At 48.2% G+C, this 13096-nt stretch overlaps 1 protein-coding gene across 1 annotated transcript; it reads right to left on the bottom strand.

Annotated features, from left to right (window-relative positions):
• Nucleotides 1-5161: 5161 nt before the first annotated feature.
• Nucleotides 5162-9849, bottom strand: LOC116907921 (solute carrier family 22 member 13-like). The gene is given in 11 exon segments (XM_032911132.1): nt 5162-6244; nt 6663-6771; nt 6960-7174; nt 7390-7484; nt 7568-7688; nt 7860-8028; nt 8243-8397; nt 8632-8735; nt 9354-9474; nt 9476-9537; nt 9540-9849. Coding segments are annotated over 11 exon segments (1563 nt in total). The 5' UTR covers nt 9732-9849; the 3' UTR covers nt 5162-6024.
• Between the last annotated feature and the right edge of the window lie 3247 nt (nt 9850-13096).

The following is a 13096-nucleotide window of genomic DNA, read 5'->3' on the forward strand; positions in this document are numbered from 1 at the left end:
CCAGCTGGTACAGGGCTCCTTTTCCCACATGGTCACCAGCATCTCTTGCGATTTCTTTTTGTAATAGCTGTTCTGCCTGCCTGCAGGGAAACAATCCCCATGCAGTTCTGGTTTAATTTCCTTATGGCTAAGGATTCCTACACGTATTTATTAACCATCTTTTTCTTCTGAGAAATGTCTCGTTGTTCACTCATCACTCTTGGGGAAGAGAGGTCGGTTTTTAGTCCTTTACATATTGTGAGCAACCACACACAGCACAGACTTCCTTTTTTTTTTTTTTTTAAATGTTTACTTGTTTTATTCATGAGTACACTGTACATTCTTCAGACACACCAGAGGAGGGCATAGGATCCTATTACAGATGGCTGTGAGCCACCATGTGGCTGCTGGGAATTGAACTCAGGACCTCTGGAAGAGCAGTCAGTGCTCTTAACCACTGAGCCATCTCTCCAGCCCCAACTTCCCATTCTTGTTCTGTCTTGTTCTGCTGATCATTTCCTGCTATACAGGAGCTTTCTAAGGTCAAACAATCCCATTTATCAGATCTTGAAATCACTTCTTGTACTGGTGGAGTCCTTTTTGACAATTCCTTGTCTACAGTCTAAGTGTTTTCTCTACATGTTCCTCTAATAACTTATGGCTTGGGCCTTTAATCCACTTTCAATTTTCATACAGAGAAGAAAGGATTTGGTTTATTGCTTTCCCAGCACCATTGGTTAAAGAGACTTTCTTTCCTTTAATGTATGTTTTTGGCACTGAAGTCAAGAATCATGGAGCTTTGGCTGCATGGATTTATTTCTGGGTTCTCTTTACATCAGTTTACACGTGATGCTTCTACCTTTGCTCTTTCTGCTTATAAATTCTAATCAGGGTCATTTGTGTTTCCATATGAATTTTAGACTTTAAGTCAGTAAAAAATGGCATTGAACTATCGATTGAGTTCAGTAATATATCCATTTTTCAAAATATTAATCCTGCAGATCAATAAGCATGAGGTATCTGTCTATCTTCTAGTATCTTCTTCAATCTCTTCCTTTAGTGATTTCAACTTTTCATTGTAGTAGCCTTTCTTTGATAAGCTTGTGCGAGCAGATGTGTGATTCTTTGATTTTCCTGTCTTCTCAGCATGTTCCCCATTGAAAAAGCTATGGGATTTTATTTTGATTTTGCTGTGAGACTTGAAATAGCACAAGACCCACAGCACAGCAGGGTCATGATAATCTCATAGGGGGTTGGATTTCTAGACCCTTTTGCTTTTAATCTCTAGTCAGGAAATCCAAGATTAGAATCTGAGAAGATTAGGGTAAAGTGAGCTTCAGAAAAAAAGTCATCCATTGCTGTACATGCTTATATTGCTAGAAATAATACCCCGGGCCTCATAGATGGAGGTTTTGGGACAAAGGGCCAAGAGGTCCCTGCTTTTCTCTTCTGACCAGTTTACAAAAGACCTCTCAAAACACTGGACAAAACCAACTCCTAGCTCCAGATTCCAAAGGGCCCACCAGACCTGAGAGCACACTATATAGCGCCTCATTCACCCTGTACCTCACCATCATGTCACCACTCCCTCCCCCTCCCCTTTAAGAAGTCACCAGCCCAGGAGTATGACTTGGCTGACCTCCTGAGGTGAGACTGATCGACTCACCCAAATAAACCTGTCATTTACTTCAAATTCAGCTCAACTGGATTTATTGCACTGGCGGAGAAGCCAATCACTACCTATCTTACTTACTATTGCTATGAAGGCACAGCATGACCAAGGCGACACATTATATAAAATGAAACATTAATTGGGGGTTTGCTCACAGTTTCTGAAAATTTGTCCATTATCATCATGACAGGAAGCATGGTGGCAGACAGCCAAGCATGGGGCTTAGTGTTTACATCCTCATCTGCAGGCAGGCAGGCATACACACGAACACACACACACACACACAGAGTGAGAGAGAGACAGAGGCACAGAGACATGGGAACTTTTGAAAACTCAAAGCCCAGCTATGTACTTCCTCCAACAAGGCTACATCACCCTAATCCTTCTCAAACAGTTCCACTTCCTAGTGACTAAACATTTGAGTATATGAGCCTCTGGGGACCATTCCCATTCAAACCAACACTTTAGGTGAAAATGTCCACTATAAAAGAGTAAATCTGTGATCTGGATTGCAGAACTCCTACCTCGTTCCTTAGTTTCTACTGTTGTGAAAAGACACCATGACTAAGGTCTTTTTTTTAAAAAAAGATTGACTGATTGATTGATTTATGTATTTATGTGAGTACACTGTCACTGTCTTCAGATACATCAGAAGAGGGCATTGGATCCCATTACAGATGGCTGTGAGCCACTATGTGATTGCTGGGAATTGAACTCAGGACTTCATCTTGATCCAAAGGCAGCCAGAAGGGTCTCAGAACCCACCTCCACAGCACGACACACTTCCAAAAAGCCTACACCTACTGCAACAAGGCCACACCTCCTAATAGTGCCACTCCATGGCCCAAGCATATTCAAACCATCACACCCTGGGTTTGACATCTGAATCTTGTACCAGGCGGCGGCTACAACTACGGCAGCCATAGTGCTGTGCAGTAGGTCCACTGCACCCATGTCCCCAGAGTACGGGCTATTCTCTGCTCAATTGCACCCTCTGGAGGACAGGCATAGCTTACTAGCCACGTGCTAGCCATATCTTTCCTTATAAAGCCCCTCTGTTGTGCCCACCAAGACGGAGAGACAAGAGCACACTGTGGCACACTGCTTCCCTAGGCAGATGTGAGTTAACATCTCCTCACACCAGAGACCAACATGCCTAGAACAGAGAAAAGATCTACCCAAATCCTCCTTCATAAACTGATGCGTTTACTGGGCTTACTGACCAAGTAGGCATAAGGAGTTGCTTACAAAGATGTAGATGACCTTCAGAGTTTGCATCCTGAAAAGTCCAGCCCTAGCTGTTAACCTAAATGCCGTAAAAACCCTTCACCCTTCTGTGTACTCTGGCACCTGCCAAGGCCGCATATGAATTTAGCATATGAGGCATGCAGAGGCTGTAATCTCAGGTCAGGGTCGAAAAACTCTATCATGTGGTGGCCTCACACTGGGAATCAGAGCTGCTCGGATTTCAGTGCAGATGTGGCCATGTCATACCTGGTGGGAATGATTCACAACACAGGCCTGTGTATCTGGCATGACCTTCGATTAAGTACTGATAAAGACACCTTTACCTGATATCAGAATAAAGGCCTGGATACTTGTAATAGACTCAATTGCTGTCCCAATGGCCTTGGCAGCCCCACCCATCTTCTGTGAAACCTCTCACTTGGGCTGCCTCTTGGGTCTGCTGCTTGCTTCTATGGATAACTTCCAATATCCTGGGGTCTTCACAGAAACTCAGGCTTCATCTTCACATGGATCTGTAATGGTCCCAAAGCCACTTTGTAGGGAACATAAACCCTCACATACCTCTTGGCCTCAGCAACTTTCTGGACCCTTTCTGGAACCTTTGATGACTCAGCACTTTCATATCTTTGGTGCTGACAAAACCAGTATCATGTATATCAGGGGTTCTGAACTTGTGGGTCGTGACCCTTTTGTAATTTGGATAAACTTTTCATAGGATTGCACATCTGATATCCTGCATATCAGATTTTTACCATTCATAACAGTAGCAAAATTATAGCCATAAAGTAGTAACAAAGTAACTTTCCAGTTGGGGTCACACAGCATGAGGAACTGTATTAAGGGTCACAGCATCAGGAAGGTTGAGGACCACTGATGCATATCAAGTCTTGCTGCCAGCTTGAGATGTTGCCTGGATGACAGCTTCAGTCTGCAGTGACCTCTGGGAGAAACATGTCTTTAGTTTTTGAATGAGGGAACTCTTTGAGTAGCATTCTCAGTCCAGGCTCTCCCTGTGAATGAACTTCTATTTTCACAAATTCTAGTCTTTCATACGGGGGGCGTATCTTTAAGTGAAGAGAGGGGGTTTCTTTTCGATGGTGCTAATTCATCTAACAATTATGGTGCTTGCTCTGCACTTTCTTTATCTGCAACTTCAAATTGCTCACACTGCATTCCCAACAAGGTTCACTTGTTTCTTATCTTTCTGCTCTCTCACGCTGTAGATCTGAATACATAAGCAATGGCCGTATCACAGCCTGAAGAGTTCTGGATTCTCTGAAAGAAACAAAACAAAACAACCTCACTGTTTTGAATCTGGCTTCACTCAATTTCTTGCAGGATAGAATGCAGCCTAATTCTTTGGCAAAATAGATGATCAAAGGCTTCCAAGCCCAGTTCCTAGAGAGTCCTTGTTTCCCTGTGAAGCCTCCTAAGTTGAATGAGACTGCTGCATTTCTCTGAGCATGCTGATCTTACAAGCTCCCAGTAGAACGGCCCACAAAGGCCTGCTTACAGTATTTTAGGGATCCCCCGGCCCAAAATTCCAAGTTCACATGCTTCTCTTTACAAACTTTCCCCAAAGGCCTAGGAATCGCCATGGTCAGATCTATCACAGAAAGCCCGAACCTTCCGTAGCATTCTCTGTTACTTTTCTCTTTGTTATGACAACATAACAAAGTGACTAAAGAAAGAAGAACTGATCCTGCTTTACAGTGTGAGGGTACAGTTTAATCCGTGCTGTCACCATGGGCGGAAGTAAACAGTATGATTCTGGTCTCAGCTCCGTTCATGGCTTTATTTATTTATTGAGTTCAGGGCCATAGCCAATAGGATACTGCCCACATTCAGGGAAGGTCTTCCCTCCTCAGTGAAACTTCTGAAAACAGCTAGACAGACACCAGCCACAGAGTCCTTCCTTTGTCATTCCAATCAGTCAGGTTGACAATGAAAATTAAGCATTACAGATTGAAAATATTTCTCCAAGACATATATAATCCCAAAGAAATGTAAGAGATAATGTCAACAGAGACCCTAAAGGCAAGTCTGGGAATACAGCTCGTAAGACAGAACAAGAAAAACAAAAGCCACAGGCAAACCCTTGTAGAATATTGTGTCAGCTAAGGATCCCACTAAGTCTCCCCAGGATGACAATCACTGCCAAGGAAGGAGCACCAACACCCGGCCACGTCGCTCGGAGAAGTCGAGGGCATCAGCCTGGAACTGCACTTTCCCATTTTTGCACATTTGCTTCTCAGCAGAGGAACATGCAGCATAAGCAAGCTGAAGAGCATGCTTGTCTATGATCTCAGAAGAGAGCAGTAGGACATATCCATGACTGGATGCCAGCGGACAGGGACAGCGCTGCTCTCTTGGAGGAGGAGGGGGGGGAGGAGGTGACCAAGGGTGAAGGGGGGATGCTAAAGCATCGGTGTGCTCTGGAAATGGTTTCACAGTGTTCTCAAGGGTTTGCATTGCGGACATGGGACCTGGGCGTGGCTATGTGAAGACTGATGAGACGTGTAAGAGGCCTAACCAAGGAGGAGAGTGGTACTAGCTCTTCCCATGCTCACACTTGTGATGAGATAGCTCGCCTATGAATGTACTCTTTCCAGTGGGATCCCATTCACCATGACACACCCACAGACACACAGAGGCCCCTAATGCAGTCATGGTACTGAGCAGGAAGTCAGACAGAGGGGTAAATCAGAAAGAGGTAAACAAGGAGGTGGGTCCTGTCCAATTACAATAAGCGGGCCTGTCCCTCCTTCAAAGCAGAGCCCACTGACACCCACTGTGTAATCAGGTGCTGTATGTGAACTGGTCCTTAACAACCACAATCAGAAGAAGGAGCACTACCAACGCTAACTCCTGGGATAAAGCTTCTTCCACTGGCCTCCATTTCCTTTTCAAGGGACTGTGTCACTGAGGACCTACAAAAGGGGAAAAAAAAGCAGTCAGTGGCTGCCAGTGATGCAGTCCCATGATCAATGCCTTTATCAGCTCTAGCAGGAAAATGACCTACAGTTATCTGTGGCACCATGTTGCTCAGTAAGCAAGGATTAACTAATAATGGACCAATGGTGACTGGGAGGCCTGGGTCTAGGGAGAGGCCAAGAAGTCTGTGCTCACCGTGGGGGCTGCCCCTGCTCCAGGTCCTGGAGGGTGTCCTTCAGGGTCTGGCCTCTTGTCTCAGGCAGCAGAGAACACAGTAGGCCTGCCCCAATGGGGAGGCTGCCAAAGATCAGCATGGGAATCGCCTGGTGGTACTGTTCCAGCAGCATCACAAGGGGTGTGATGATGCCCCCGACCCTGGAGAAGATGCTCACCAACCCCATGCCTGTTTGCCTGGGGAGAGCAGCACAAGCTGAGGCTCCACCCACTGAGGAGGCCGCACTCGCTCCACAGCTGGGAGGCCTAGGTCTCAGCCACCTTTGGTCTGGCCAGGGGGAGAGCTTCCTGGACCACCCGGCCCCCTCGGGCTTCCCCTGTCACCCAAGAGACCCAAGCTTCTTTGGCACTTTGGAGTGTCCCTCTCCTGGGAGCACTCCTCCCTCTCCTCTCAGTTTCTTCTGCCCCACAGTCACACCCTCACATGGCCAGGGCCTGCTATGTCCACAAGGACACCTTGGTGAATGGCACTAGACTTCCTAGGCCCTGAAGGCAGCTCACTGGCTGGCTGTGGGCTGGCAGCACAGGTGCAGAGGGGCTGGGTGGTATTAAATCCCCAGGGCCAAGCATCGAGAGTCACCCCAGCGGCTCTCACCTGATGATGGTGGGGAGGAGCTCAGCAGTGTACACATAGGAAATGGTGAAGGCAGCAGACGAGGCAAACTTCCCCACCACAGCCAGTGCAGTGGCCACCGTGGGAAGATCTGCAGGGAAGTGCAGGACAGCCACACAGAGAGAAGGACACTCGTCACCTGAGCCTGCACACCTCCCTGTATACTCAAATGCCTCCCCTCTACACCCACACCCTGGGGAAGCCCTCGGTCTTGGAGGGGGTGGGGCAATGGCTCTGGCCATGGCAGGGAGGGAGAGGGGGTGGAACACAGCCTGGTACCTCCTGGGATGAAGATGATGATGACACACATGACACCAGCAAGGGTCAGGGTACAGAGCTGGCTCCACTTTCGACCCAGCTTCTCCATTATGGGGATGCTGAGAAAGCGGGCAGGTACTTCCACTACTCCAAATATTAGCTGTGTCAGGTAGATATCCAGACCAAAGTCCCCCACTTGGAAGCTGAGTCCATAGTACACCAGGCTGTCCACAAACCTAAAGGTACCGAAGCATCCTTGTCACTGCCAGTGTACAACAAGTCACACCCAAAGGAACATCCTGGCTTTACAAGTTCACACCAGGAGACATGGGCACCTGAGGAGAAACCATCCCAGTTACAGCCTCTGCCCACCCTCCAGTGACACACAGCAGAAGAACACCGGTAGCACTCTGGATCTGTTCTAAGGGAGGAACAAGGCCCTGGCACTTACCAGACAGCTATGAGAATCAGAGTCACCTTCCTGAGGTGAGGGTGTCTGAAAAAGATCCAAGGCATTCCCGAGGGGCCTGTCTTCTCAGGGACCAGCTACAAGAAGGGCAGAGTGAGGGCCAGGACACAGGCATGGACATTGGCTTGAGTTGGGGTGGGCCTTCACCTGCTCCTGGTACCTGGTTCAGGAGCTCAGAGGCAAGTGGCCGGCCGTTCACCAAGGCTGCCTTCTGGACCAGCTGTTTGGCCTCCTCTGTCCTTCCTTGAGAGAGGAGCCACCGTGGAGATTCTGGCAGAACCCTGTCAACCACACATGGTCGTGATGCTGGAGTCTTGAGCTCTGTGCAGTCACCCAGAGTTCCCGTGCACTGAGTCTCCCACCCGAGCTGCACAGGCTCCCTCCTCTGGGTCCTGCATCCTGCCACAGTGCTCCCAACTAGGGGTGGCCTGTCGCTGGCAAGGTCTCCTTACCAGAAATAGAAGACAAGCAGGAAGATGGGTGTGGTGCCTATTATCTGAAGGAGTCTCCAGTTTCGGACACCATAGGCCAGTCCTGCTAACACCATCAGCCCAAGGGCAAAGTTGCTCTGGGCCAGGACCATGGCTCGTGTTCTCCAGGATGGTCCCACCCACTCTGAAACTGTGAAGACAAAGTCTAAGACTCAATTGAATCTCCTCAGTGTCTATTGGTATCCAGATGGTCTCACGGTGAGCCCTGTGGGTCATTCGTAGCATAGGAAGGTCTGCTATGACTTCCTTAGGTAGAGATGACTGAAACTTTCCCCCAGGTTTTCTGGGGCTCTCAAGAGCTCCAGTTTCAGACTGTCTGATGGCTCCAGGGCCCAGACACTCACCAAGGATCATGGTGCTCATCATATACCCAGCAACTGCAATGGCTGAGAAAAAGCACAGAACCATGTAGAGTTCAAAGCTGGGCACAAAGGCTGTGGCCACTCCTGTGATGCCGGACAGAAGCACCTGCAGCAGAATGCTAGCTCTTCGGCCAATCCTGAGGTAAAGGAAGGACAGGTTTTGAAATGAAGAGGCTGCCCCAGGACTGAATTAAGAGAGCCCCAGGCAAGCCTATTCTGGCCCTCTGTCAGAGTGGAGAGAGAGGATTTTTCCTTAGAGACCCATCTGAAGGAAGGCAATAGGACTTATCCTGAGGGCCACTAGCACGGCTCCAGGGGATAACTGAGCCGGCACCGGAAGCCTAGAAGCCTGCTGGATCAGGAGCTCATACCAGTCACAGACAGGCCCAAAGACTAGGGCCCCCACTAGGAGTCCCGCCATGAACACCGACTGCGAGGTCCTCTTCAGGTTCTCCCGCTCACACACCAGGTCAAACTGAAATGAGAACAAAGTATGTAAGCCAGGGCCAACTTTATCATCTAAACCCCATGGTTCCCATATTGTGTACCGAGGCAATCGGTACTATAGTGAATTCATTGAGCACAGGATATTTAAAATTTAAAGGGAACATGACACACCCACTGAATTCTGACTGACGTCCTACGAGTGCTAGCCAGCGGCAGGCATGTGGGCATGCACCTGGGAAGCAGTTTAAAAGTAGTAAGCTCTTGCTGAAGCAGTAAGGCATGTGAATAGCCAAGGAAGGAGAAGGTAAGTAGGACAGGGAGGGAGGACATCAGACAGAGATTATGAGACGGACAGAGAGAAGAGCAGGGGAAGAGGGAGACGGATGGAGGCAGGCTTCGGGGCAGACGGGCAGAGGGAAATGCCCAGTGATGCACACAAGAGACCATCCAAGGACCAACAGCCACTCAGGCAGCAGAGCACACAGATGCAGTGACAGGGCACACTCAATGACTGGCATTTGGAGCTCAAGGCTGTTGCCTGGCCCACAATGGGGATTGGACCAGGATGGCCAGCAAAGGAGAAAACAGGCATAAAGACAAGAGCAGAGTTTCAAAGGCAGAGACAGCAGCAGGCCATCCGCCCTACCTCGTTCTTTAGGGATGGAGGCCTGTTCTCAGGATAGTCCCAGCCCGAGTCACAGGCCTGTGTCTCATTGAAGCGGTGGCTCAGGATGTCTTCCAGGCTGGCACCGTCAGGAGGTGGCCGAACATGAGGCAGGACTGGGCCTGCCTGCCGTGTCATTGGGTATGCTGACAGCCAGCTGCTCCAATGGCACTTAGGTTGAAAAGTGTGGTTCTTAACCCAGGACACTGAACAGTGGTGAGCTTCATCAAGGACCATGAAGACCTGGCTAAACACGAAGAATGCAGACAGGAAATTGGGGATGCCCATCAGGATGGTCACCCGCACCTGAAAGCGACCAAAATCGCCCACTTCAGCCATGACCTGTGCAAACTGAGCCATGTCTGCTTATCACTGCTTAGTGGAGGAACACCACGCAGGCTTGCTGCTCTGGGCTGTGGTGACAGCTACATTAATGTTTAACCCAGCTTTGGGCAGCTACACCTGTCAGTTTAGACCTTACCTCCGTACTCTGACAAGAAAGACTATCCAAACAACAACAAAAACCCCAAAACCCCACTTTTGTGAGAATGTTTTATTGACCGTGACAAACACAGGCATCACAGAACATCATCTTTCTAGGCCGAAGTCTTCAAAAGATCAAGTTCTCGTCCTCATTGACATCCAACTACAACACCTTCAACAACTCAGTCACCTCTATTGCTTGCCCATCACTATAAACCTCAGATTCTGAGGGTGTCCGCACCATTTGGAGGTACACGAGCATCTCTTCCAGCCACTAAACGTCAGGAGACCTGGGGATACGACAGGAACACAGCACAAGCCTTAATCAGTGGTTTCACCAAGCTTTCGACTTCACATCGCACAGTGCAGTGCAATAACATGTCTACCAGGGCAGGCATGGCAAGATGATCCTACGTCTAACCAACCGCTCTCACGTGGACCAGAACCCTGCCCCACAGACGGGAAATTACACTTGCGACTGTAAGCATGATCAGAAGTCAAGGCTTATGTCTAGGTAAGAACTGATGAGTGGTATTTTGCTAACCAGCTATAATGTAAAACTGCCTTCTCCACACCCATGTTTTCTAGTCCTAATTTGTGATGCTCTGAATCCTGGTCAAAGAAGCTTCTTGTTGCAGATAGTAGTTAACTCGGAGAGTTGTCAACTGTTCAGACTGTTGAGACTAAGTGAATGTATGTGCTCAGCCAGAGGGGAGATCTCTCTCTACCTGTCAGCAAGGCTCCTTGACAGAAGAGAGGACAGAACTGGTGTCAGTGGAACACTGACCTCTGCACATGACATGGCAGCTGCACACATCAGCCCCCAGAGCTGTACTTATCCACACATGACCTGGATAAGATTGATCCAGCTAGAAATATCCAGCATTTAAGAAATGGAAATGACCGAAGTGTGCATAAAGGAAACGTGGCACATGTATACCACAGAGTGTCATCTACCCTAAAAACCCAAACCAGTGCGACGCTGTTGTTTTGTGACCACATCCTTTAAACTGCAGATTTTAGTAACTGAACCCGGCCAAGCATAGAGAAAAAATCTTATGAGAAGACGTGAAACCTTTAAAATCTTTATCTCCCAGGAGGTAAGAGTAGAAGAATGTTTACCAGCGGCCTGGGGGCATAGGGAAGAAGGGACAATAAAAGTTGATCGATATCTATTAAGTACCAACCGTGAGAAAGGAGCTCTGGGGCCCTGCTCCTCCTCCACCCTCGGCTGAGGAGCCAATGGCAGCTAATGTTTCCTCTTAGAAAGAGCCTCCCTCCCCTCTCTGACGGAGGGCCACTGACAGGCCTGCCACGCTTTCCATGGACCCTAATGTGCACATCCGCACTCATCTGTCCACCAACTGCAGCCAGTGGCTTAGTTGCTTTTTTCTAAGTAATGGGCTGGAAAGATGGTTCAGTGATTAAGAATACTTCTTGTTCTTGCGGAGGACCTAGATTTGGTCCCAGAACCCACATGACAGCTCTCAACTCTCTGCAAGTCCAGTTTCAGAGTGTCTAGTGCCCTCTCCGACCTCCACGGGCATCAGGCATGTACAGGATATACAGAATACACACACACGCAGGCAAAACATAAAAATACATCTTTACAATACATAAACAACAACAAGAAATCTACAACAAGAAAATGAAGACATGATGTTGGGAAGGAGATGTGTTAGGGCAAGCTGGGAAAGAGGGAGTAGAAGTGGGTGTGACTAAGAGACACATACATGCAACGTCAAAGGAGAAAAACTGCCTGCACTAACTCTGCAGGAGCCATTTCCTGCCTATAACCTTGACATACTTCTGCTGATCTTACTTTTTTCTACTAATTATGTAATAGTAGCTAATCCCAGAGCAGCATGCAGGCTAGGGGGGAGAGAGAGAGAGAGAGAGAGAGAGAGAGAGAGAGAGAGAGAGAGAGAGAGAGAGAGAGAGAGTTGTACTTCCAGTTCTTTTTTTTTTTTTTTTTCTTTTTTTCAGAGCTGGGGACTGAACCCATGGCCTTGCGCTTGCTAGGCAAGTGCTCTACCACTGAGCTAAATCCCCAACCCCGTACTTCCAGTTCTAATCAAGAAAGAAACTGGTTTTCTAGTAATCTAGTAAATTCCTAGTAATCTAGAAACTTGTTTTATTAGATTAAAAACAAATACAGGCTCTCCAGTGTATCCCAATCTCCCAAAGCAATCAATGATAACAACAACACAGGGCAAAGTCCCCTCTGCATTACCTCTGCACCCCTTCTGCACATGCACACAAGCAAATTGCCTGCATGTGCAATACACAGACCTGCTTATACGGTCGCAGGGAGGGTCTTTCATGTTCTGAATTTTGAACCATTTTAAGAGTTAGGCAGGTGATGGCCCTGGCTGCTGGCTGGCCTGGCTCAGGACAATGACAAAGCCAAAACAACACATAAAAGAGCACTTTTAGGCTTCATTCCCAGCATTGCCCCCGTTGTACTCCACCATCCCCTACAATTAGTTGGAGTATTCGTATTCTGAGACGACTTAAGAGGTAGGAAGCTTGTGCTGGGCCACTGAGTCATCCGAATCTCTTTCTCACTCACCCACCCACCTGAGGAGAAAGCTGAGCTGGTCTCTAGAGATTCTTGTACTTCTTATGAAGAATGAAAAAAGGGTAGGACAAGCCAAGTATGGTGTCTTACACCTCAACTACCAGCAGCCTGAGGAGAGTGAGGCAGATCGCTGAGAGCTGGAGTCCAACCTGGAGCAAACAGTGAGCTCCAGGCCAGCCTGGGCTACAGAGTGAGACTTTCCTATCTGTATTGGCCGATTTTGTCAACTTGACACAGCTGGAGTCATCGGAGAGGAGGAGCCTCAGTTGAGAAAACGCCTCCATGAGACCCAGCTGTAAGGCATTTTCTCAATCAGTGATCAATGGGGGAGGGTCCAGCCCATTGTACGTGGTGCCATCCCTAGGCTGGCGGTCCTGGGTTCTATAAGAAAGCAGGAGAGTAAGCAGCTCCCTTGCGAGGCCTCTGCATCAGTTCCTGCCTCCAGGTTCCAGCCCAGTCCTGAGTCCTCCAATGATGAACTGTGATCTGTAGGTCACAGCCAATAACTCTTTCCTCCTCAACTTGCTTTGTGGTCATGGTGTTTTGGTATACAACAGAAATCCTAACTAAAACACCATCTCAAAAAATACAAACACAGCCGGTAAAGATACTTTCCAAGCAACCCTGTCAACCTGAGTTCAATCCCCAGAACCCACAGGAA

The sequence above is a fragment of the Rattus rattus genome, chromosome 8, assembly GCF_011064425.1.
Source record: "Rattus rattus isolate New Zealand chromosome 8, Rrattus_CSIRO_v1, whole genome shotgun sequence".
Lineage (NCBI taxonomy): Eukaryota > Metazoa > Chordata > Mammalia > Rodentia > Muridae > Rattus > Rattus rattus.